The sequence below is a fragment of the Echinops telfairi genome, unplaced genomic scaffold (genome assembly GCF_000313985.2).
Source record: "Echinops telfairi isolate 266 unplaced genomic scaffold, ASM31398v2 ScPeMD7_7469;HRSCAF=8507_0, whole genome shotgun sequence".
NCBI lineage: Eukaryota > Metazoa > Chordata > Mammalia > Afrosoricida > Tenrecidae > Echinops > Echinops telfairi.
Window position 1 is genome coordinate 86,729,864 of NW_022111372.1, and position 24,421 is coordinate 86,754,284.

The window sequence follows — 24,421 nt, forward strand, 5'->3', positions numbered from 1 at the left end:
GGAAACAGGAAATGCAGTGAGGCAGTAGGGTAAACGAGGGTACAGTGAGGGGTTGGCCCCGATGAGTTATGCGTTGTTTAATGTGATCTGCTTTATAAACCTTCACTTAATTCACAATAAAACATTAAAAAATTTTTTAAAAATTAAAAAATAGAGAAGCTCTGTCTGTTGACCATAGTTTTATGTCAGTTGAACTTAGCATGGTCCCTTAGACTCTTTCTTCCAAGAAATATGTAAATTTGGATTGAGAACCCGGAGAAGGCAATGACTGAATGAATTGCATGACAGAGAACTAAAGAAAAAATCCATCCATACAATTATTCTGTTAGATTCCCAGAGCTGCCCTGGCCTCTCCTTTTGCAGAAGCCTGGATGCCGGACATCTCCTTGGATTCCACAAAGTGGGAGCTGAGATGCCCTCCCATGAGGTGCTCTCAATCAAATAGCAGGCATCACAAGGCTTTTCGTGACCTTGAGGGAGGAAAAAGGGGGTCTAAGATAGCGTACCTGGGAAGAGTCACAGTTTCTCATCTCCTTCTTCTTTGCTAGACGCTTCTTTTTCTTGTGAAGAGGTTTGGACTCTAAAATCATTTCTTCAAGTTCAAAGGTAGGGTCACAATTCAGCCTGCCTTTCTGTGGGGGAAGAAACAGGTTGGCTCTGTGCTCAGATTCCAGTATCTAATACACCAGCCCTAATATGGACACTAACACTGTATCTCAACCAAAAAAAAACAAGAATTACAAGCTAGGATTCCCACTCCATGCTTTATATAATTTATTACCATCATTGTTTTCATCATTCTTTGATTTGATCTTTTACTTATTTTTTTAAACTTCCAATGACCTTTCAATGATTGGGAAAGTAACCAAATTATAATTATTTTACTAAGGTTTGAGTTCTGGGGTCATTGTTCTCAAATCATGTGGATCATACAGACCTGAATCAGCTAAACTGCTTGTTCAGATTCCCAGTTCTCAAGTAACCTCTCTAAATAAACATTTCTCGAGACAAAACCTAGGAATGTGCATTTTTAACAGCCTGACACACTGACTTGGATTTCAAGTAAAGTCGAGAGGTAAGGGATTCTGTTCAGGCATGTTCAGGGTGAATCCAAGGGGTCCACCGAGAGGCGAAATGGAAGGCTCTGGAAGAGGCACCTAGAGAGACCTCCATGGAAGGTCTCCTTTATCCATGGACCATACACCCTACACCCTGCAACGTGGACAGCTAAGACCTGACCCTACTCTCCCATTGTTCTGGAAAGCATGGCAGTAGGGACAGCCTACCCTCAGGGATCCACAGTAGACTACTGAATCCCTTCTCTCCCTTTGTGTTTTCACGATGCTCATGGGGCCATCCCCTCTGCTGTTTGTACAGGAAGGAAAACGCTCCCACAAGCACCTCACTTTGACTTAACAAGAGAAAATACTGCATTGTCTCTAAGGAGTCTTTTAGAGTTCGTTTTCAGCAGTAGTCTACTTACAGTTACAAACATACCCCAGGTCCTAGGAACAGAGAAAGAATTTAAGGCCTCCTTTGGGCCCCTGACCTAAACATCCGATTCCAGCTTGGACCAGTGGTCTTCAGTAGGCTCAGCTGCCCTCCGGTAGATGCTCATGTGCAATTATTCCCCTTTAGCTATTGGTCATTATGAATGAAGCTTCATTCATAATGAAGTAGAATTTTCAGAGGAAGAGTGGCAAATGATAACAATTAGAATTTCACCCCTAATTCCAACAGTCTCTATTACTTTGACTGACAGAGTTAGTTAATTATGCCAACCTGACCGATAAACACATGTGGGGCTAATTGAAAGGCCGAGGGATAAATGGGTGGTGAGCCTCGCTTTTCTAGGGTCTCTTGCTTTGTGATGATCGCACCAGGGTGCAGCTGCCTTAGCAGTTCCCTGCTTCAGCTTGCAAGATTGACTTCCTACAAGACATCCCAAGGAGAAGCTACATGGACCTATCCTGATGCAGCCCTGGGTGCTGGAGCAGCTGTGTCGAGATCCCTGCTAGTGCTGAGATGCTTATTCGTTCACTGACCCAGCTTTCCTCCTGCAGTCGGCATCATTGCCTCTGTTTTGTGAGGTGGAGGACTCTGTAGACTGGTGTTGGGTTAATGGGTTAATGTTGGACTTGTGGGCTTGGGCAGCATTGGGTTGGGATGTTTTCGTGATGCATACTTTCTTTACATAAAACTCTCTTATACATGAGTTGCTGTGGATTTGTTTCTCTAAAGTACCTAGACTAATACAGAGAGTTACAGACATAAATATCCACATATTTAGAAAAAGAAAACATTTATAAAAAATTCAGCAGATTCACAAATATAATTATTTTTGGTTTTATACTTTCTTTCTAATAGAAGCATGGCCTCCAAAAGTGGCTAGAAACTAGGATTCCAGATACAGAAAAACTTAGATTAGAATCCCAGCCCAGTCATTTGCCAGTGTGGTAGTTACATAGTTGTATCAATATGAATATATAAAATGTAGGGGTGGAGTCTAGCCTGTCAATCAGGTCACAGCCTGGTGGTACCTCTCAGTGGGCGTGGTCTTCTCATGAGGGGGATCCTGGGAACTTCCACTCTCTCTCTGCCTTCACCTTCCTGTTGAAGATCCACACAGAGAACTGCTAGAGCCCTGTGATGCCACCACTGCTATTGAATCCACAAGACTTTGCACACACTGGCTGGCGATGTTCCTGCACTTGTATTGTTGCATGTGGCTGTGTGAGTCTGAAGACGGACTGATGGACTAGTACCAGATTTATGGACTAGCATTGGACTTATAGACTTGATCTGGACTTGGCTAGGATGTTTGTTTGACATATAATTACATCTTTTTGTTGTTTTAAATAATTGTGTCTTAATCTATATATTTGTGTCACTGTATTTGTTTCTCTAGTCAACCCGGGCTAACACGGCTGGCTAGGTGGCGTTTGGTGATGAATGTACCTGATATGTGTCTCGGTTTTCTCATCCGGAAAATTGAGATTTTGGTGCTCTTATAACATAGTGTGATCATCAAGTGAGAATATATATATGTATGTATACGCTGAAGGAAAGCGATTGTGGATGGACTGGTTAGAATTGACTCACATTAGGAATAAATCCTGGAATGAGCCTCTTCTGCAAAACTGCATCCCAGTTAATGTCATTCAAATATGGAAAGTTCTGGACATCAGACAACTGAGAAAATCGTTGGTCTGGATTGGGTTCAAGTAGCTGCCAATGAAACAAAGCAGGGAGAGCAGGTAAAAGGTTATAATTTTAGGGGCAAAAACCATATTTATTCCCATAAATGTATCCAAGTGACCAGGCTGAAGGAAACAAGGCAGTTTTCCCTCCCTCACCCTCATGAATAATTAATATGAATGATGCTTATACTATAAAATACTGTTGATAATGCATGCAGAAACCAATAATGTAGAACTAACTGTAAGGAGGTTCTTTGAAGCAAGATAGATTACCTACTAAGTCAGATAGATCTTTGATTCCCAACTCCCTATTACCAGCAATGGACAAGTTTGTTCTCAGAACATTCGTTGACCCATTAGACTAGAAAGGATAATAGTCTATGCCATGAGATTGCAACCAGGATTACCTGAGCTCTGAAAATTAAGCTGACCATCCGCATCTAGTAGGTGGCAAATGTTCATTTCCTGTAACATTTTTACAAGTAAAACTCATTTCCTACTTAAATATTTTAGCTGTTTTTATAAAGAATCAAAATACAGTGCGGGTAGGATGTAACTAAGGTTGCTGCCATAGCTCTGGCTGTTACTAACTAGTTAAGTGTTTTCCCCCCATAGTCACTCCAGCGCCAATGCGGCAGCAAACTTGTTCCATTGAGAAATGGCTGTTCCGCTGGAGAATGTTTTGCAGGTTTTGCTCAGGGTATAATTTTTTTAGGGAAAGAGACTAACTCCCTTCTCGAGAAATGTCTGTATGATTCCTGGTAGGTGAAAAGGGTAAAGTGCTCAGCCAATCTCTAAAAGGCTGAAGGGTTGAGTCTTTGAAAGAAATACGTGGAGAACGACTTCTAAAGGAGCAGCCAATGAAAGCTCTATGAGGGGCTCACACGGAGCCACCATGAGTCAGAGTCATTTCAATGGCAATTTATTTTTCTCCTATTCCTCATATTTGCATCATCAATATTAATCTTTCTATTCCAAAACAAGACACTATACCCCAAGGACAACACGCACAGGTCTGGGATCTTTAATCCCCAAATTCCATTTGCTTTAACAGCAACATCAGGTCCAAACAAGGTTCTAACTGCAAACCCAGAGTGCGTGCTCTGTTTGCTCCCCTCTGTCTGTCCTGCAGACCGCCTCCTTACCTTCTTAAGCAACGACACCATTTCCTGGGACCAGGCAGACGGGTAAGTCACAATAGCATTCTCGAAGATGTGCACAATTTCCTTGCCAGAACTACTGGAGCGGATATGATATGGTCTCTTAAAGAGGAGAAGGAGGAAGAGTCAGCACTTTTATGAGCAAAAGAAAAAAAAGGTGCTAAGAGTATTTCCAACTAAATTTTCAACCATTTAAATATTAAAGTCAGTTTCTAACCTCTCCCACCGGATGGTTGTGTTGAATACACACACACACACACACACACACACACACACATACACACACATGAGGGGTTACCCCAAAACACTAGAAGTTTTTCAAAGCTATGTATTTACCTTTTTTTTACAAAGCAACCTTATCACCTTCAAAGTACTCCACGTTACACTTAATACATTTGTCAAATCTGTGATTCCATTCTTGAAAACATTTTTGAAACATTTTCAAACATGTTTGGATGGCTGACAGCATCTCCCTCATTTTTTCTTCACTTCGTCTACCTCTTCATATCCCTGTCCTTTCATGTTCTTCTTCATTCTCAGAAACAAAAAGAAGTCACAAGGAGTGAGGTTAGGTGAGTAAGGTGTGTGGGGGTAAGAGAGGTATGCTGTTTTCTGCCAAAAAGTGGAACACTGAGATGGCTGTGTGAGCAGGTGCATTGTCATGGTGGCAAAACCAGTCTCCTCTCTGCCACAAATCAGGCCTTTTTTGTTGCACACTGTTACATAATTTTTTCATAACCTCTAAATAGAAAATTTGATGAACTGTCTGTCCTGCTGGAATGAACTCCAAATGCACTATCCCCCTCACATCACATCAGACATGGTTTTGGTTTATATATATACATATATTCCGGTGTTGCCAAATATCCATATATATATATAATAGCCCATAGATCTATATTTTCTTTTGAAGCATCTGAATTTTCAAAAGCGTGTAGTTCTACCAGGCCAAATGAAATGTTTCTGTGGGTTGAATCAGTCTTGGAGTTGCCAGTTTGGACTGACTTTGTAAAGTAACATATACAAGAGATTTGGACCAGAAATCAAGAAGGGTAAGTCTTACAAGATGACGAGTTCAGGGTTGATTACAGTGTGATTCAGAAGTGGCCCGTATGTGCCGTCCTTTTGTTCATTTGCTTGAACCCTAAGGAGGAATGACAGGATGGCAAGAGGCCCAGAAAAGTTCAAATCCAGACCCTATTGCTGTTAGTTCCTTGCTCCAGGAAGTAGACTTGAGAGCTTTTAGAAGAGATAAAGGCTTTTTAAAGTTTCTGGAACAACTAGATATTCTAATACTTTTAACTTGGTAGTGGGGGTAAAAAAAGAAAGGTGGATTAGTGATAGTTCTCAAAAATTCCCACAAGAGGGCAGCCTTTATTGGCGCTACTGTATTTGTTAAAGGACTTCTGGAGTGTTCATCTTTTCCAGTAAAGTGTGAGCTATTTGGGAGCCATGATGGTGCAGTGGATAAAGCACTCAGCCAGGAGCCAAAAGGTCGGTGATTTGAACCGACCTCCGCTCCATGAGAGAATGATGTGGTAGTCTGCTTCTGTAAAGATGCAAAAATCTCAAGGTCACTGCCTTCGAATCAGTCCCAACTCAGAATACCCAAGAGGGCAGGGGAGAACTCCCTGTGTGTTTCCCAGACTGTAACTCTTCATGGGAGTAGAAAGGCTCGTGTTTCATTCTCAAAGTAGCTGATGGTTTCACAATGCTAACCTTGTGGTTAGCAGCCCAACACATAACCCACGACTACACCAGCACTTCCAAACTTGGGAACCCTTTGGGGCAGTTAGTTTTGTCTTATAAGACTGCTATGAGTCTCAGTTGAGTTGATGGCCATGGATATTTGAATTTGGTTCAAAAACTACTTAAAGCCAGAGGTTTTACACCCTAAAGGTTTGTTAGTACTTTGCACCTAATAAACTCAAACCAAACTCAATGCTAACGAGTCGACTCTGACCCTTAGCTACCCTATAGTTGTTCAGTAAATATTCACTGAATGAAAAAAGTTTCCTTATAAGATAAACGAACTATACCTCAAACCATTGCATCAAGTTAATCTGTCCAACTTATAGTGGCCCTATAGGATAGGATACAAGACTGTAATCTCCTACAGAATCAGAATCAGACTGCCACATCTTGATCCTGAGTGGGAGCTTGTGGGTTCAAACTTTCAGAGTCTTGGTTCACAGCCAAAGTGCTTAACCACTGCTCCACCAGTTCTCTTATATCCTACTGTACAATAGTGAGCTAATATAGACATGCATATATCACGTGATTGGCCTTTCTAGATGCTTAATAAATGACTGTGGACCCATCAGCAAGCTGAGCAAATGAAGGAGCTTAAATCCCACCTCCCAACCACGCATTGTGAATCATTATTTGGTGCTTTGAGTCAGTGCCGGGTCAGGTGCACCTTAGTCCTCAAAGCAACATCTTTGTTTTGCAGCACTCTAGAGAGGTCTTGTGCTGCAGATTTTTGTAATACATCTTTTGATTTCTTGACTGCTGCTTCCATGAACATTGATTGCAGGTGCAAGCAAGACAAAATCTTTGATCACTTCAACCTTTTCTCCATTTCTCACGATGTTACCTATTGGTCCAGTTGTGAGGATTCTGGTCTTCTTTACATTGAGTCATCATTCACACTGAAGGCTGTAATCCCTGGTCTTCATCAGCAAGTGCCTCGAGTCCTTGTCTCTTTAAGAAAGCACGTGAGGTTGTTAAAAAACCTTCCTCAAATCCTGATGCCACACGCTTTCTGATGGCCCAGCTTCTGGTCCTCTCTTCAGAAGTGTCCACTTCCGCTCATTAGGCCTTCAGTAACTGCCAATGCTTGAAGTGATACATAAGGGTTTCAGGGCCTCCCTCCTTCCTTCTTTTTTGTCTATTCTTAGTTTGGAAGCTCTGCTGAAAAGTGTTCCTTTTGGGTGACCTTGCTGGCATTTGAAATACCAGTGACAGAGCTTCCAGCATCACGGCAACACATAAGCTACCACAGTGTGACAAACCGACAGACAGGTGATGGTCTATGTTGGTAGAGTCTGTAATTTCACTTAACATAATACATACACACATACAAAAACACAAATACCACATCTAGGTGCATGGGAGATATGATACAAAGAAATACTACAGTGTGCCATGACAGGCTATATTAAGCAATTCTGAAGTAAGCATATAAATTAAGAATAAACTATAAAGAATGCACGAGGTAGAAGAGGTACAATGTTAGAGGGGAGCATTGTGGTGTTGTGATGATAATCAGACATAAGGGCAATTAGGAGGATGGGATAGGTTTCTCTTGTACACAGGGCCACTAGGAATCAGAGCTGACCTGACAGCACTTAGTACCAACAATAACGATCAGCATATTTCAGAATACAATGCAAAAGTGTTTCAGCTCAGCATTAGCACAAAAATTGCACAGCTCTCCAAACTCCCCAGGTGGAGCAAACAGTTTGTGATCTTCTGCTAATCTAAGGGTTATTGGTTCAAAGCTACTTTGTGGAATAGTGGAGGAAAGGCCCAGTGTTCTGCTTCCATAAAAATTGCAGCCAAATACTTTACCTGATTTTAGGACCTACTATACAACCACAGTGGTCAAAACAGTGTGGTACTGGAATAACGACATACTCAGACCAATGGAAAAGAACTGAAAACTCAGAAATAAAAACATCAGCATACAGACAACTGATTTTGGCCTAATAAATATTAAATGGGAGGCAGATCCCCTCTTCAATAAGTGGTGCTGGAAAAACATGGATATCAACCTGCAGAAAAATGAAGCAAGACCTTGAGGTAAAAACAATTAGGGCCACTAATGAGGGAATTGGGACAAGCCTGAGGACCTTGGCATAGGGAATATATAGGCTATCAGAAATAGGAAAGGATACAATCACAGAGGAGTCACAAATAGACAAGTGGGATATACGGAAGATAAAACACCTGCGTACATTGAAAGAGTTCATCACCAACACCAAGAGAGCCCACGGACTGAGAAATCATCTTTAGCAATGACACATCAGACAAAGGCCTTCTTACTAAAATCTACAATACTTTGCTAGCTGACAGTAAGGAAAAAAAAAACAACTAATTGCCCACTAAGGAGGTGAGCAAAGAACCTGAACAGAAGTTTCACAAAGGAAGAAGTCCAAATAGCCAATAAGCATATGAAGAAATGTTCCTGATCATTAGCCATAAGAGAAATACAAATTAAAACAACTATGAGATACCACCTAACACCCTCAAAGATAGCCCAATTCAAAGTCAGAAAGCAACAAGTGCTGGTGGGGCTGTCGTGAGATAGGAACTCTCATCCACTGCTGGTGGACCTGTAGGTATGTACAGCCACTATGGAAATCGATTTGGCGATATCTACAACAGATGGAAATTGAGCTACCATATAACCCAGAAGTCCCCCTACTGGGCATATACCCAGAAGAGTCAAGAAACAAACCATAGCCAGACATCTGTGCTCCAATTTTCATCGAGGCACAATTCACAAGTGCAAGGAGTTGGAAACAACCCACATGTGCACTGCTACAGATAAGAGCCCACAACACAGGGACCCAGGACAGATAAAACCCTTAGGACCAATAATGAGAATAGAGATCAGGAGGGGAAGGGGAAGGTGGGGGGAGCAAGGGGAATAGATCACAATGATTGACATATGACACCGCCCCCCCCCCTACAGGGGGGCGAACAACAGAAAAGTGGGTGAAGGGAGACAGCAGACGATGTAAGATATGAAAATAATAATAATTTATAAATTATCAAGGGTTTATGAGGGAGGGGGAAGGGGGGAGGGAGGAAAACAATGAGGAGCTGATACCAAGGGCTCAAGTAGAAAGAAAATGCTTTGAAAATGATGTTGCCACACATGTACAAATGTGCTTGACACAATGGATGGATGGATGGATTGTGATAAGAGCTGTAAGAGTCCCCAATAAAATGATTTAATAATCATAATAAAAATTACAGCCAAGAAAACCCTATGAAGCAGTCCTGCTCTATAGCCCATGGGGTTACTCTACATTGGGATCGACGACGCTGCAGCAGCTGCCACCTGTAACAAACATACTTTTCATAAAGTAGACTCATAAATAATTGAAAGTTTCAAACCAACAAAAAACAAACACAGTGGAATAGCTGGGAGGCAGAGAGGTGGCAAAGTAGATGGACAGTGTAGTGGTTACATAATCTGGTGTCTCAATTTGAGAAGATTGTGAGTGAAGGGGTGGAGTCTGGTCTGTCAATCAAGATAAAACCAATGAGGCCTCCTTGAGGGCGTGGCCTTCTGAGAATTCTGGGAACTCCTATTTTTCCTCCTTGGAGACAGGAGACATCTTCTCACTCTACTCACTCCCTTGGAGACTCTCTACTGACAAGGTTGACTCCCTTCGAGAAGCCACATGGACCTACCCTGATGCAGCCCTGGGTACTGGAGAAGCCACATGGAGACCCCTGTCAGTGCTGAGATGCTTACAACACCACTGGATCCAAGACTTTCTACCCACTGGCCTGTGATTGTTCTGCATTCTGCATCATTGTATGTGTTTCATGAGTCTGAAGAGGACTTTACAGATTGGTATCAGACATATAGATTAATATCAAACTTATGGGCTTGGACTGGACTGGTCTGGATGCTTTCTCAATGTACAATTACCCTTTATATAAGTCTCTTTCTTAAACACATGTGAGTTTCTATGGATTTGTTTCTCTAGTCCACCTGGACTAACACAACAGCTAAGGAGTACATTCATCAAGATAAAAATCCAGTGGAGGCACTAAGGGGACATTTTCAAGCACATTTCCCCATTGAGGCATATTTTTTTCCTGCAAATAAAAATCTATAAATGAAGATGAAATTATTGCTTAACACCCTCTCATTGTGGCTTAGTTGTGTTGGTATTTGTAATGAAATGCTTATTTCAGCTTTCTCAGATATGCTAAATTTGGAAATCTCACTGCATATAGTCTAGTTGGTGATTCTTTCTGACTTTTCTGTGTCAGAATTGAGATATGGTGACTTGTTCCTCCATTCATTCAGTATCTTTTATTATAAACCTATTAAAAATTAAATTCTGGGAATATTACAACACTATGAATTTTACCTTTTAAAAATCTACAATCTAATAATGTAGATGATATAAAGCTATAAAAAAGTCTAGAAGAAGATATAGAGCTATAAAACGGGTCATATGTTTATAAAAAGATCAAGCCCTAAAAAAAGTAAATATATTTATGGATTCTGATCTTGAAAGTCACCATTTTATCTTATTAAGTGAAAAAAATAGAGAGAGAAGGATCTCAAATGAAAAGTGAAGCATAATTAATTTTTCTAAAACACTAGTAATAACAAAAAGAATGAAAGGTTTGGACTTATTAATTCTTGGATACCTCCAAGAATTGGAGATCTTAAAGGAAGAGGGGAATTATTTCCTAGTTAAAATTTTCCTTGCCTTATAATTTCTGAGTGAGTTTTATTGCATTTTGTTATTTTCTTTATTTTCCAATAATTTTCAATTCAGATGGGTAATATACACATATGCCCATATATATACCTATACTTCATGCACATATAAATCCCAATCCATATAGCATACATATCTACCGATATAACTATTCACACATTTTTATTATTGCTATTATTAACAATGCTTTATATGTTACAGTATTTATCATAAACGATTTCAAGCTCCCTGCTGCCATTGAGTCTGATTTGACTTAGAGCAACCTCATAGGACAGGGTGGAACTGCCCCCATGGGTTTCAGAGACTGTAATACTTCCTAGGAACAGAAAGCCTTGTCATTGCTCTGCGTAGAGGCCGGTGGTTTCCAACTGCAATAAACAGCCCAACACGTGACCACTATACAACCACAACACTTACTCCTACAACGCTTACTACAGCTGCCCCTTATATTCAGTACTTGTCAGTGTCTTCATTGACCTTGGTCAAGTTGTGCTGACTTCCCTCATGTCATGTGCTGCCTTTCCTGTCGTCAGAATTATCTACTATCTAGTCTGCAGTTCTTTTTCATTGAATTCTGTACAGAAGGGGACAAATCTCACCAGATGGAAGCAGGTTAGAGCTGAGTAATAGCTACATACCTGGCTTACAAATATATTCTGCTTTTCATTAACTTGAATAACTCATCAAAGTTCAAATGTGCTTAAATATATTGTGGAAACCTCCTCATGGAAGAGAGACGTAAATGCCAGGAGCGTGTCTATGTTAGATGTCAACTGTAATGTTTGGAGTGAAAGGAACAGATAAGATGATGAGATTCACTCTTTGCTTCAGAATCTCAGCTTCACTTTCCAGAGCACGGCAAAAGCATTGGGCCATGCAGAAACAGACCCAGCTTCCAGCAAGTATTATTGTAAGTGAATAAGCCATTATAAAAATAATTGGCACATTGAATGAGGAAATTTTGGTGGAGCAATATGGGACCAATGAAGAGGGCTGTTGACAGAAATAGAAAAACAGATCCCAGAAGATTAGGATGATCTGAGCTACTTCTACTGAACAAGCTCTTAAAGTTGACGGGCAACAATTATCTTCACACCATTGGCCTTAGAGGACTCTCGGATTGTATCCATCCCTGGTACATTGAGGACATACATCTTAGGGGCTGGAGGTGGGGGTGTATTGAGTTTTTTAAAATTGTGTAGCACATACACATCATATTTGTTTTACTTATAATTTTTTCTAACAGTTTTTAAAATTCAGGAAATGATTCATTTAAGAGCAAACAACTTTAATTTTCCAGTGACATCAGAATGTAGGCTATAATGACAGGAATTCAACAAGATGGGACATGAATTACACTTCATTCATAATTCACACTCTCCTTATTGATATGTGTCTGAATGGGAGTTCTGTCCTCTGACTGCAAATGACTTCCTTTATACAAATATATTCATGCAAGACACTTAGGGAAATATACGCATTCTCCACTTGGGAGTTTATAAGATCCATATATTTTCATTTAATTTTCTTTATCTATTTAATATTTACTCAGCAGCCTGTTCCCATATGTCATAATAATGCAAACATTTCAAAGGATCATATCAGCCTCAGAGGAGCATTGGAGACAAGGCACGTTACCTATTGGGTTCCTAAGCTCAAGGTTAGTAATTCTAACTCATCAGTTGCTCATGGGAGAAATGGTGTTGTTTTCTCCTGTAAAGATTTACAGTCTCAGAAACCATGCTATAAGGTCGTGATGGATCATTATCAACTCAGTGGCTGAGAGTTGGGCTTCAGAGTTCTTAAAGGGTTGCTGGTGGCACCGTTGGGTAATCTTTGCACTGTTCATCAGCAGGCAGTTCACATCCACCAGCTGCTCTGCAGGGGAGGGGTGAGGATATCTGCTCCTGTAAAGATATACAGTCTTGAAAACCCTATAGAGGGTCACTGTGAGTCAGCATCCACTCGATGACAGTAGGCTTGGTTTGGTTTGATATCTGCATTACTGGCAGTAACTGCTTTCAAACCAAAACCCCACAGCCATCTAGTCTAGTTGACGCTGACTGACGGGAACCCTGTAGGACAGGGTGAAACTGCTCTTTGAGTTTCAGAGACTGTAACACTGTAAAAAAAGAGTAGAAACCCAGTCTTTCTCCCTTAGAGTGGCTGATGGTTTCAAACAGCTGACCTTTCAGATGGAATCCCCACTCATAGCTCCTCTGCCACCAGGTCTCCCTAACTGCTTTCAGCTCTCCCCCAAATGCTTGTTTTTTAGCAAACAACTCATTTCGTTCAGAAATGGAACTTGTTGGAAGAGTAAACAAAGATAAATGTGATTTACTGTACCCGTCCTCTCAACAGCTCGTATGCTGTCACGCCCAGGGACCACCAGTCAACAGCAAAGGAATAGCCTGATTCTCTTCTGGAGTTGAACATCTCTGGTGCTAAAAACATAGAAAAATTAAATCAAGTTTATTAATAAATCTATTTTCCCCTAAGGTAAAAGATATAAATACTTTTATGGATGTTGATCAAACATTGCTAGATTGCTCACAGCAGTTACAAAACCACACAATGTTCTAATCTCTCTCAGTAGTCTCCTTCAGCAACCAACAAACTTACGCATACATAAGCCCTCATGAATAACTTAAAATTTTTTAAAGAACAGTTTCATTGGCATATAATTCACAAATCATACAATCCATCACCTTAAGAAGAGTTGTGCAATCATCACCACAATCAATTTTAGACCATTTCCTTCCTTCTTGTAGTCATTGCTATTAGCTCCCCATTTCCTTTGACCCTCCCCTGCCAAACCTTCCCAGAACCATTAATCTGGTTTTTATCTCTATAGCTTTACATATCCTTGATTTAATAAACAGAAAAACATGAAAAAACTAAATAATAACAGTAGCAAAATAAAACAGAAGAAAAACCTCAATTGAAAAGAAAGCAGAAAAATATTAAAAAACTAGACAAGTTTTTATTGAGATTTATACTTTTAGATACTAACACTGGACTGGATGGTGGTAGCTCTCAGGTTGCTGTAAGCGATGCCACCCATTTTTTAAATACCAGCAGTGTCACCCGTGATGGATGGGTTCAACTGAGCTTCCAGACTAAGACAGAGTGCCGAGAAGAAACAGGCTGCTCAACTGTAAGGAATTAGTCACTGAAAACCTCATGGAGTGCAATGGCACGTGGTCAGATAGAGTGATGGAAGACAAGCACCTCAAATCTTGTCAAAGGTAGAAAATTTGCCCAACATGAACAACCAGGGTAGTGCCACTAATTCCAGCTTCTCACAGCCTTCACTAAATCTTTTTGTGAACACACACACAGAGATAAAACAAACAAACAACAATCCCCACTGCTGTCAAGTCCATTCCTATTACGGGAACCTTTACAGGGAGCCCAAGGCTGTAATCTCTGTGGGACTGGAGAGGCTCATGTTTCTCCCACAGAGTGGATGGTGGGTTTGAACCTCAGAAATTGCATTTAGCAATTCAGTACATACCCAAATTGGAAGCAACTTGAAATATGACAGAGGAAGGGCTGATACCTCAAAGGAGTGTCAACCATAACACATGGACAGAGATATATTGTGGGACCTTCATTTGCTCACAGGGAACGACTCAAATGGAGAAGAAATGGCTGCAGATGTTCATTGTGTATATAGACTATAAGAATATATGTATGAGAAACTAGGAAACTGAAAGTTGTAAAGAATGAAAGGTAATTCATAAAGATTGATATGCTTGGTATTAGTGAGCTGAACTAGATTACTACTAGCCATTTTGAATTGGACAACCAAATGGTCTCCTATACTAGGAGTGACATATTGGGTAATAAATAAAGTGGCATTCAGGGTCAAAAAGAGTATTTCAAAATTTATCCTATTGTACAATGCTGTTAGTGATAGAATAATATCTATAAGCCTACACTGAAGACCAGTTAACACAATACTTAAACACCATTTCGAATTTAGACACCAACCATTAATGCTACAGATGAAGATATTGAATATTTTTACTAACTTCTGCAGTTTGAAATTCATCAAACATGCAGTCAAGACGCAATGCTAACTACTGGTGATTGGAATATGAAAGTTGGAAACAAAGAAGATTCCATCACTAGAAAATATGAGCATGATGACAGAAATGACACTGGGCACCACATGACAGAATTTTGCAAAATCAATAATTTATTAGTCACTGGAATGCCTTTGACAACATAAACAGCAACTACATAACATCCCTGGAATATTGTTGGAACACACAAGAATCAGAACAACAACATCTGCAGAAAGAGGTAATGGAGAAGCTCACTGTCATCAGTCAGAACAAAGCCAGAAGACTGAAACAGATCATTCACAGCCCGTATGCATATTTAAATGGGCGCAGAATAAAATTAAAACAAATCCACAAGGGCCAAAATACAATCTTTAGTATAGCTGACCTACCTGAATTTAGAGAACCTTTCAAGAATCATTGATGCGTTCAACACTGATCACTGAACCAGAACTGCTGTGCAATTATACCCAGCACATAATACATGAAGAAAGAAAAAGCTCATTAAAAACAGAAGAAAGAAAGAAAAGAAAACAACAGCTGTCAGAAGAGATTTTAAATATAGAGTAGATAATACAAATGGAAGAGATGATGAAGTAAAAGCTGAATGGAGGTTCTCCCAGAGCAGAGTGTGATGATAAAGAATTGGAATGACTTGTGAAAAAGTCTGGAGTCAGAAAAGCACAAGGAAAGAACACAGCATTTCTAAGCTGAAAGAACTGAAGAAAAATTCATACTTCCAGTTGAAATAGTGAAGGATTTTATGGCCCTATACTGAAATATGCAGGAAGTATTCAATACACAGAGTCACTGTACCAAGAGAGGAGGTCAGCCTTGCATCTTTCCAAGAGGTAGAATATAATTAAGGACGGACGGGACTGAAGGGAGCAGCGCAATTGCTCCAGTATGACAGAACACCGACGGAAACGTTCCAACAAATGGCAGCTGCACCGGCGGCCCACTTGTCTATGCCAGGATATTCATATGAGAGCTACCAGCTCATGCAACTGGGAGATTCATGTAGATGCCCATTTCAAAGAACAGTGATCTAACTGAACACAGATTTTATCAGATAATATCATTAACATCACATGCAAGTAGTATTCTGTGCAAGATCATTCAAGCAATGGTTGTAGCAGCACAATTACTTTGAGCTGCCAGAAATTCAAGGTGGATTCAGAAGTGAATTTAGAAATAGCATTGAAATGAGAGAGATCATCGCTTGTGTCAGAGAAAAATAGAAATGTGTTCATTGTGTTTCACTGACTATGCACAGGCACTCGACTGTGTGGATCATAACTAATTATGGATAAATTGTGGAAATAGCAATTTCAATACATTTAATTGTGCTCATGCAAACTTGTTCATCAACAGGCCAAGAGACAGTCATTCAAATAGTACAAGGAGATCGTGAGCAGTTCAAAATCAAGAAGGGTTGATCCATTCACCATACTTATTCCATCTGTATGCTAAGCAAATAGTCTGAGAAGCGGAACTATATGAAGAAGGATGCATCATGATTGGAGGAAGATTCATGAGCAACCTACCATATACACAGATGGCATATACCAGACACACAATGTTGCCTGCTGAAAGTGAGACACTAATTGACTAAGAACAAAGTGGAAGCACTAATTAATGGAGATCAAAGATTACAGCCTTCAGGATGAATTACCCCTCAATATAAAGGGAAAAAATATCTCCACAACTGGACCAACAAGCAACATCATGATAAATAGAGAAAAAAATGTCAAGAATTTCACAATAAAAATCAAGATATATTGCACTGGACAGATATACTGGAAATGTCTTCCTTCAAGTGTTCAAAAGCAAAGATGTCAATTTGAAGACTAAGCTGAGCCTGACCCATGCCAGGGGAAAAGGAAGATCAAAGGAGAATTGATATATTTGAATTATGGCATCAGCAAAGAATATTGCATATACCATGGACTGCCAGAAGAATAAATGCATCTGTCTTGGATCAAATATAGGCAGAATGCTTCTTAGACATGAGAAGAGCAAGGCTTCCTTTCACGTATGTGGCCATGTTATCTAGGGAGACGAGTCTGGAGAATGACATCGTTGGCAAAGCAGAGGGTCATTGAAAATGAGCAAGCCCCTCAATGAGGTTGATGGGTTGACAGTGGCTGCAACAATGGGCTCCATTGTGCGAATGACTAAGGAGCAAGCAGTTCGCTGGTACATTAGGTCACGAGGAGAAGCCAACTCAATTGTACCGAACAACAAAAACAATTTCTGTGTATTATAAGTTGGACTGTTAACCACAAGATCAGCAGTTTAGAACCCACTAGCTACTTCACAAGAGAAAGACGAGGCTGTCTGCTCCTGTAAAGACTTAAAGTCTTGGAAACTCAAGGGAAGCTCTCCTTTCCTCTGGTGACACTGTGAGTCTCAATCAACTCAATGTCAGTGGTTTGGTTTTTGGCAAATAAAATATCTAAAATGGGCAAATGCATGAAGGCCAAATGGCAAATATTGGTGGTAAACAATAGTGTTTGCCAGAGACAGATTAGATGGGAAAGTAGAAAGTTATTGTTTAAGGGCTATTGAGTTTCGGGTTCAGGTGATGAAAAGAAAAGAATTAAAAATGGATACTGGGGATGGCTCTACCTAGTGAACATAATTAACACCATTCGTTTATTCACATAAAAATTGTTGAGAAAGCAAATATCTTGTGATATGCTTTTATTTTACCACAATACAATGTTAGACTACATAAAACTAAATCAAACCGTCCTCTACTTGAACAGCAAAATTTGTAAAAAAATCTGAAGTGTTTGAACTTTGAAAGTTAGAAGTCTTGCTAAAAAACAACCCCACAGGTAGAAAACCATAAAATAAAGACTAAAAGTTTGAGGATGTTGAAAATAGTTCCTCATGTGTTAGAAAGTATCACAAAAGCAAAAATCATTTAAACAAAAGACTAAAATTTAGAAATTATCGTTGTAACAAATATAAGACATAAGGATTTAATATTCTTAACATATAAAGGACAGAGATTCTTTATAAAATTAATAAAAATTATCTTAATAGGAAAAAGATCAGCAGCTTAATGGGAAAATGGGCACAGAATATGATCAGGTAATTTATAAAAGAAGCAATTAAAGGAAGGGCATTTTAATGACACAATGAGATATCATTTTTAATTCTGTTCTTGAGAAGACTAAAGATATTGCTAATGCAGCACTTAGAGGGAATCAGGGCAGTGACTGCCCTCGGACTCGTCCAGAGAGCATGCGCAGGAATCAGTAGGAAACTTGGAAAAGGACATGCATTAACTTGTATGCCATTTGGCCAGGAATCTTTCTAATGGTGACTTATCACAAGGGATTAATTAACTTGCAAAACATAATTTTAGTACAAGGATTCTTAAGATGAGTGTATTTGTATTACAGGATAAAAATGGTATTCAACAAGATAAAAAATGACTAGATAACCTTTTTACGTGTGTATTTTTGTAGTTATCAAACATCTGAGTATTAAAGTGATAGGCAGTTCCCAGCTATGGCGGCAAGTGACACTGTGAGGCATTCATTTTGGAGAAAGACAAACAACACAACCACCTACGGACCCCTCAAACCTAATCAGTGGTTTGAGCAGTTTAAAAAAAACCCAAAATAACATTGAAATGGATTTGGAGTCTTTAATGACAAAAAATTTTATTTCAAGCCAACAAACAAACAAAACATTTACATAAGCTGACCTGCATATTTAGACCATATTTACATATGCTGCCATTTAAGAACCATAAATAAAAAATATCTCCGTGAAAGAAAGCTTCTCTTTGAAGGTGGAGCTTGATTTCTAGAGTCAGAATGTGTTTACATTTAGATTTTGCCAATTATTAGTCATGTGATCTTGGGCAAAGGACTTCATTTTGATTTCCCTCAATGTAGGATGGTGATAATTACAGTCTGCCCCACTCGTAAGACTGTTGAACAAAACATATGAGTAAATGAATCGAAAGCACTGAACACATTATCTGCTACATAGAATGCCTTCCATAAATACTCGTAATTGCTAATTATAGGGTGAGGATGAGGGAGCACCTAGCATCTTGTCTGAATTACAATTTCCTGGTTCAACGTTGTGGGAAGGCTAGAAATGTCCATTTTGAAAAGAATCAAATTATAGAGATTGGATTTAAAATCACTAGGGAGGAGAAAGGAAAGGTGGCCTCTCGTCCCTGCTCTCACCATGGAAACTAGCCCTGGAAAACCCAGATGCACAGTTTCCAATTTGGCTCCAAGAAAATAGCCCTTATTATGGAAACCCAGGAAACCTGGGGGGTAAACGCATCAGGTCAGCAGGCTCTAAGATTCCTTTTTATCAGGTGAGTACCATGGGTTTTTGGCAGAAAATAGGCTGAATTAGGTGTGTCCATTATTTTTAAAGTGACAAAAAGGATGTATTCCCCGCATAGGTAATTGAGAGCCATGAAAGCCACAATTGCTCAAGTAATACATAAAGTAAGCCGATTTGTTCCTCTCCCAGTAGATTTCTTTCTCTTGCAAATGAAGGTGGCCCTGTAGCTGGACGTTCACTTTTCTCTATCTCTGTCTCCTTAGTTATATGAGGAAGAGAGTGAAATAATAAAAGAAAATAGCATCCCTCTTGCCCTGACACCTAACAACACCATTTTAGCAACTGTGCTGTGCCGAACTTCATAAGAAACCAAAAACCCAGCTCACTGCCATGGAGCCAGTGTGGACTTCCTCGTATAGCGACCAGTGCTGACTTACTCGTATAGCAACCCCTGTGCGTTTCCAAGATGGAAACTGTTTAGGACCGTGGTTCTCAACCTGAGGGCTGCGAGACCCCATTGGAGGTCCAATGACCCTTTCACAGAGGTCGCTCGATTCATCACAGTAGCAAAATGACAGTGATGAAATAGCAACGAAAATCATGTTCTGGTTGGGGATCACCCCAGCATGAGAAACTGTATTATAGGGTCGCAGCATTAGGAAGGTTGAGACCCCTGGTTTGGGAGAATAGAAATTCCAGTGTCTTCCCAAGGAGCTACTGGTAGTCTCAGACTTCAGACCAGCTGATCACAGCCCAATGCATAACCACTACACCACTCATGCGTAAAACATGCTCATCATTTTTGCTTCTTAAACTACTGCCTTTCCAACCAAAATTCAGCAAGTCAATTCAAACATGTAAAGGACAGAAATTCTTTCTAAAATTAATAAAAATTATCTTAATAGGAAAAAGATGAGCAGCTTAATAGAAAAATGGGTACCGAATATGATCAGGTAATTACAAAAGAAGCAATTAAATGAATGACATTTTAATGACACAATTAGATATCAGTTTTAATTATCTTCTTGAGAAGAATAAAGATATTGATAATGCAGCACTTATAGGGAGGGAATCAGAGAAACGTTCTCGTAGTATAAACCACTACAGAGGAGACAGCCTCCTCTGTCTTCCATGGGCAGATTGCTGACCTTGTGGTTAAAAGCCTAATTCCTAACCTGTGACACTGCCAGTTCAAAACTAATTTTGAATTTGAAACTGTCACTATTCTTTCCCACCTAGCCACTTTCATGTGGAAACAGGGAGCCCATCTGGCTCCTCTTTCTCTTACCTTGTGAAAAACAGAGATCTCACTGACAGAGATTTGACTCTGACTCATAGTGACCCTCTATAATGTTTCCAAGGTTGCACATTTTTATGAGAGCAGGCAGCTTCATTTGTCTCCTGAGGAGTGCCTGTTGCTTTGAAAGATGGACCTCTGGATTAACAGCCCAACATGCATCTCACAGTGCCATCAGGGCTGCTTAAGTCATGACTCAGAATTACGTAGTTCATCATGGTCAGTGATAGAAGCTCACCCAAAGATGCTATAATATAGTTGGGCTCCACTGGGGGTGTGGTGCCTCTAGAAAGTCATGCTGACAAGAGGCTCCTTCTCTATCAGCTGCAAACTCGAGCATTAACAGTACCCTGATGAAGCTGGACTAGGTCCCCTGGGAGTATTTCTTCCTTCCTACTCCCTGCTGCTACTCTTTGTCCTTCTGTCTTTGTCTTCTAGGGCGATGCTTTCCATCAAGCCCAGATCCCCAATTCACCAACCCTCTTGGGACCCACTACATGGGATGGATGGGAGGGTTCACTCTACTGTAATTATTTTCGCACAGGGGTGGCTGGCTTTGTCAAGTGAACCTACAATCTTCAATTAATTTGTGATGATTTAGATGACTAACATGGTCATCTGTGAGACCAAACTGAAAACTGTGTCACCTGGTCCTATTCTTTTAATTCCTGTAGGTAAATGTTGAATCCTTAGGTAAAACTCATCTCACTCTAAATCTAATGAAGTCAGTTACCCGCTCTGACACTCAATTTTATTTTAAAAATATGCCACATGGGATTGTTGTGGCAAGAAATCTGACTAAAATCTTAACTGGAAACATACCCTGTAAATGTTACAGCCCAGTATTATATCAATAGTGCTTATAATAATAATCTTTTACTTACTATCATCATACTGGTTCCTATGTCTTTTTTACTTGGTGAGTTCTGTCGACTATGCCATCCCAGTACACTGTGAGTTTCATGAGATGGAAACCTTGTCTAATTTGGTCAAAACTGGGGAATCAGTGCGTCAGACCGTGCTGAGCACAAAACCACAATTACACATTTTAAGTTAATTGATAGTCATCGTTAGGACAAGAGAAGTAGCTGTCTCATTTGCTCATAAATAGTAGATGTTGAACCTATGTATGTTTTTTTTTTCTCCTGAGTTTAGGAGCCCTGGTTGCATCATGGTTATGTGTTGGGCTGCAATCCAAATGATCAGCAGTTCAAAATTGCCAGTGGTTCCATGGGAGAAAGGCTGGGCTTTCTACTCCCACACATGGCTACAGTCTCTGAAACTCATGGGGCTGTTGGACCCTGTCCTATATAGGGTTGCTATGAGTAGGCATTGACTCGACAGTGAGTTCAGTTTTGTGGGTTTGGGGTTATAGTTGTGAGGGACATCACACTCAATTGGCAACCAGAGTAAATAGTGCTATATTCACAAACCTGCAAGAACGGTGATCTGCAAGTATATGCATGGATGGATACACTGGCTGAATGAGTGGTGGGAGGAGAATGGGTATATATCCACAAATCCATATAGGTGTGGCAGAGGATATATATATATGTGTGTGTGTATATATATATACACACACACATATATATATATGTCATTTTATTGGGTGCTTGCATAACTCTTATCACAATCTATCCATCCATCCATTGTGTCAAGCACATTTGTACATTTGTTGCCATCATCATTTTCAAAACATTTCTTTCTACTTGAACTCCTCATTTTAGCCCTCACCCCCCTTCCTCATGAACCCTTGATAATTATGTTATTATTATAATTTCATGTCTCACACTGACAGATGCCTCCCTTTACCCACTTTTCTGTTGTCCACCCCCCTGGAAAGGGGTTATAGGTAGATCATTGTGATTGGTTTCCCCTCTCTCCCCCCCACCTTCCTGTCCCCCTCCTGATATGACTACTGTCAATATTGGTCTCGGTGGGGTTATCTGTCCTGGATTACCTGTGTTTCCAGCTCTTATCTGTACCAGTATACATCCTCTGGTCTAGCCAGATTTGTAAGGTAGAATTGAGGTCATGATAGTAGGTGGAAGCAAGCATTGAAGAACTGGAAGAAAGCTGTATGTTTCATTGGTGTTATATTGTACCCTGGCTGGTCCATCTCCTCCCTGCGACTACTGCCTGGTTTGTCCAATTGCCTACCGATTGACTTTGGGTCTCCACTCCCTCCCCTGACCCCGCCATTCACAATTACATGATTTTTTGTTCTGGATCTTTGATGACCTCATGATCCCACAGGCTGGGGTGCTTCTTCCATGTGGGCTTTGTTGCTTCCCACCTAGATGCTATAACTTTTGATAGCCGGGCACCATCAGCTTTCTTTACCACATTTGTTTATGCACCCATTTTGTCTTCAGCAATCATGACGGAAAGGTGAGCATCTCAGACTGCCAGATTATTAGAACAAAGTGTTCTTGCATTGAGGGAGTACTTGAGTAGAGACCCAATGTCCATCGACTTCCTTAATACTGAACCTATAAATATATGTACATAGATCTATTTTCCCATTGTCATATATAAATGTATTGACATATGTACATGCCTGTATTTAGACCTCTATAAAGTGCCCTTTGCCTTCTAGTTCTTTCCTCTATTTCCTTTTACGTCCCTCTTGTCCTATTATCATGTTCTGCCTTCATTTAGGTTTCAGTAATTCCCCTCAGCTACATTGCCCTTGATCAAGCCCCACCAGGCCTCCTACATCCTCCTCCCCATTGATTTTAGGTGACTTGTTGTTCCGGTTTGCTAACACCCACTTCCTTTCCCCCACTTCCCCCTCTCCCATGTCCTGCAGGAACTATCAGTCCTGTTGTTTTCTCCTCCAGATTGTTTAACCTGCCTATCTTATCTACATAGACCTGCAGAGATAATAATATGCACAAAAATAAGACAGAGCCAAACAAAGCAAGAAAATAAAATAAAGCAACAACAACAACAACAACAAAGCCAATGACGAAAAAAGAAAAACCTATAAATAGTTCATGGTCTGTTTGTTGACCTTTATGAGTGTTTTCCAGTTGAGTCTGGTGGGGCGCCACACCCTGGCCCCACAGTCTATTTTTGGTGTTTCCTGGGGACTTCATTGCTCTGCTCCCCTTGCTGTTCTGTTGCACACCCTTCGTGTTTTGCCTCCGTTTGGTGGAGTCAGATCGGGCGCAATTCCCACACTGTGTCTCCAGTGTTGTCCCCTTTAGTGCTATGGGTCAGTGAGGGACATCCTATCTTGTGGTGGGGCCAGCCCTCTGGTTCTCTCAGTGCATTGGCTGCTCTGATCAGGAATATTGTCCTCAGGGTTTGGTGGGCCAGGATGTGCTCCACTCTCTTTCCCTCCTCCTTTGTTTGCTTTTGTGTGCTCTGATCAGACATGTCCTTCTCCCTGAGCTGTAGCTTCAGTGCTGTCCTCTGAAGTGAATTCTTGGGGGGAGGGGGGACTGTCCACGAGTTGGGATTTAGGCCTCTCTATTGGTTTTCGCTTCTTGCCAATGTGTTGCATTCTCATCTTGGAACACCGGGTTGAAACCCTCTTTCCCTATTGTGATATAAATAACACTCTACCCTTGAGTGGGTTAGTGCCCTGTTCCCCTGGCTACCCATACCCCACCCCCTGCCCTCTGTCCCCTCCTTTATAATTGGCTACCATATATATACCTGGGTTTAGTCTGGTCCCTACCATATTACCTGGACCTCACCCCAGGAATGTATGGATACAGTAGCTTTTTCCCTATGCCCCTTTTGCATTTTTAAGCTTACCTCAGGGGACTCATGTTGTATGTGTCCTTTTGTGCTTGACTTACTTCACTTAGCATAATTTCCTCCAGTTCTTCCCATGCAGCCATGTGCTTCATGTATTCATTACTGCTTTTTAGGGATG

At 40.5% G+C, this 24,421-nt stretch overlaps 1 protein-coding gene across 7 annotated transcripts in view; it reads right to left on the minus strand.

The window, feature by feature from the left end:
• The window catches only part of STK32A (serine/threonine kinase 32A), a 200,057-nt gene that overhangs the window by 21,134 nt on the left and 154,502 nt on the right, over nt 1-24,421 (minus strand). For 5 of the 7 annotated variants that reach the window (XM_045284913.1, XM_045284916.1, XM_045284912.1 and 2 more), the window contains 5 exons: nt 13,186-13,283; nt 11,659-11,832; nt 4,346-4,462; nt 3,103-3,228; nt 507-632 (listed from right to left, as the gene is read on the minus strand). In XM_045284913.1, the coding sequence (XP_045140848.1) occupies nt 507-632; nt 3,103-3,228; nt 4,346-4,462; nt 11,659-11,832; nt 13,186-13,283 (641 nt within the window). The remainder of the gene's footprint in view (nt 1-506; nt 633-3,102; nt 3,229-4,345; nt 4,463-11,658; nt 11,833-13,185; nt 13,284-24,421) is intronic. The other 2 variants (XM_045284915.1, XM_004696702.2) reach the window with 1 other exon arrangement.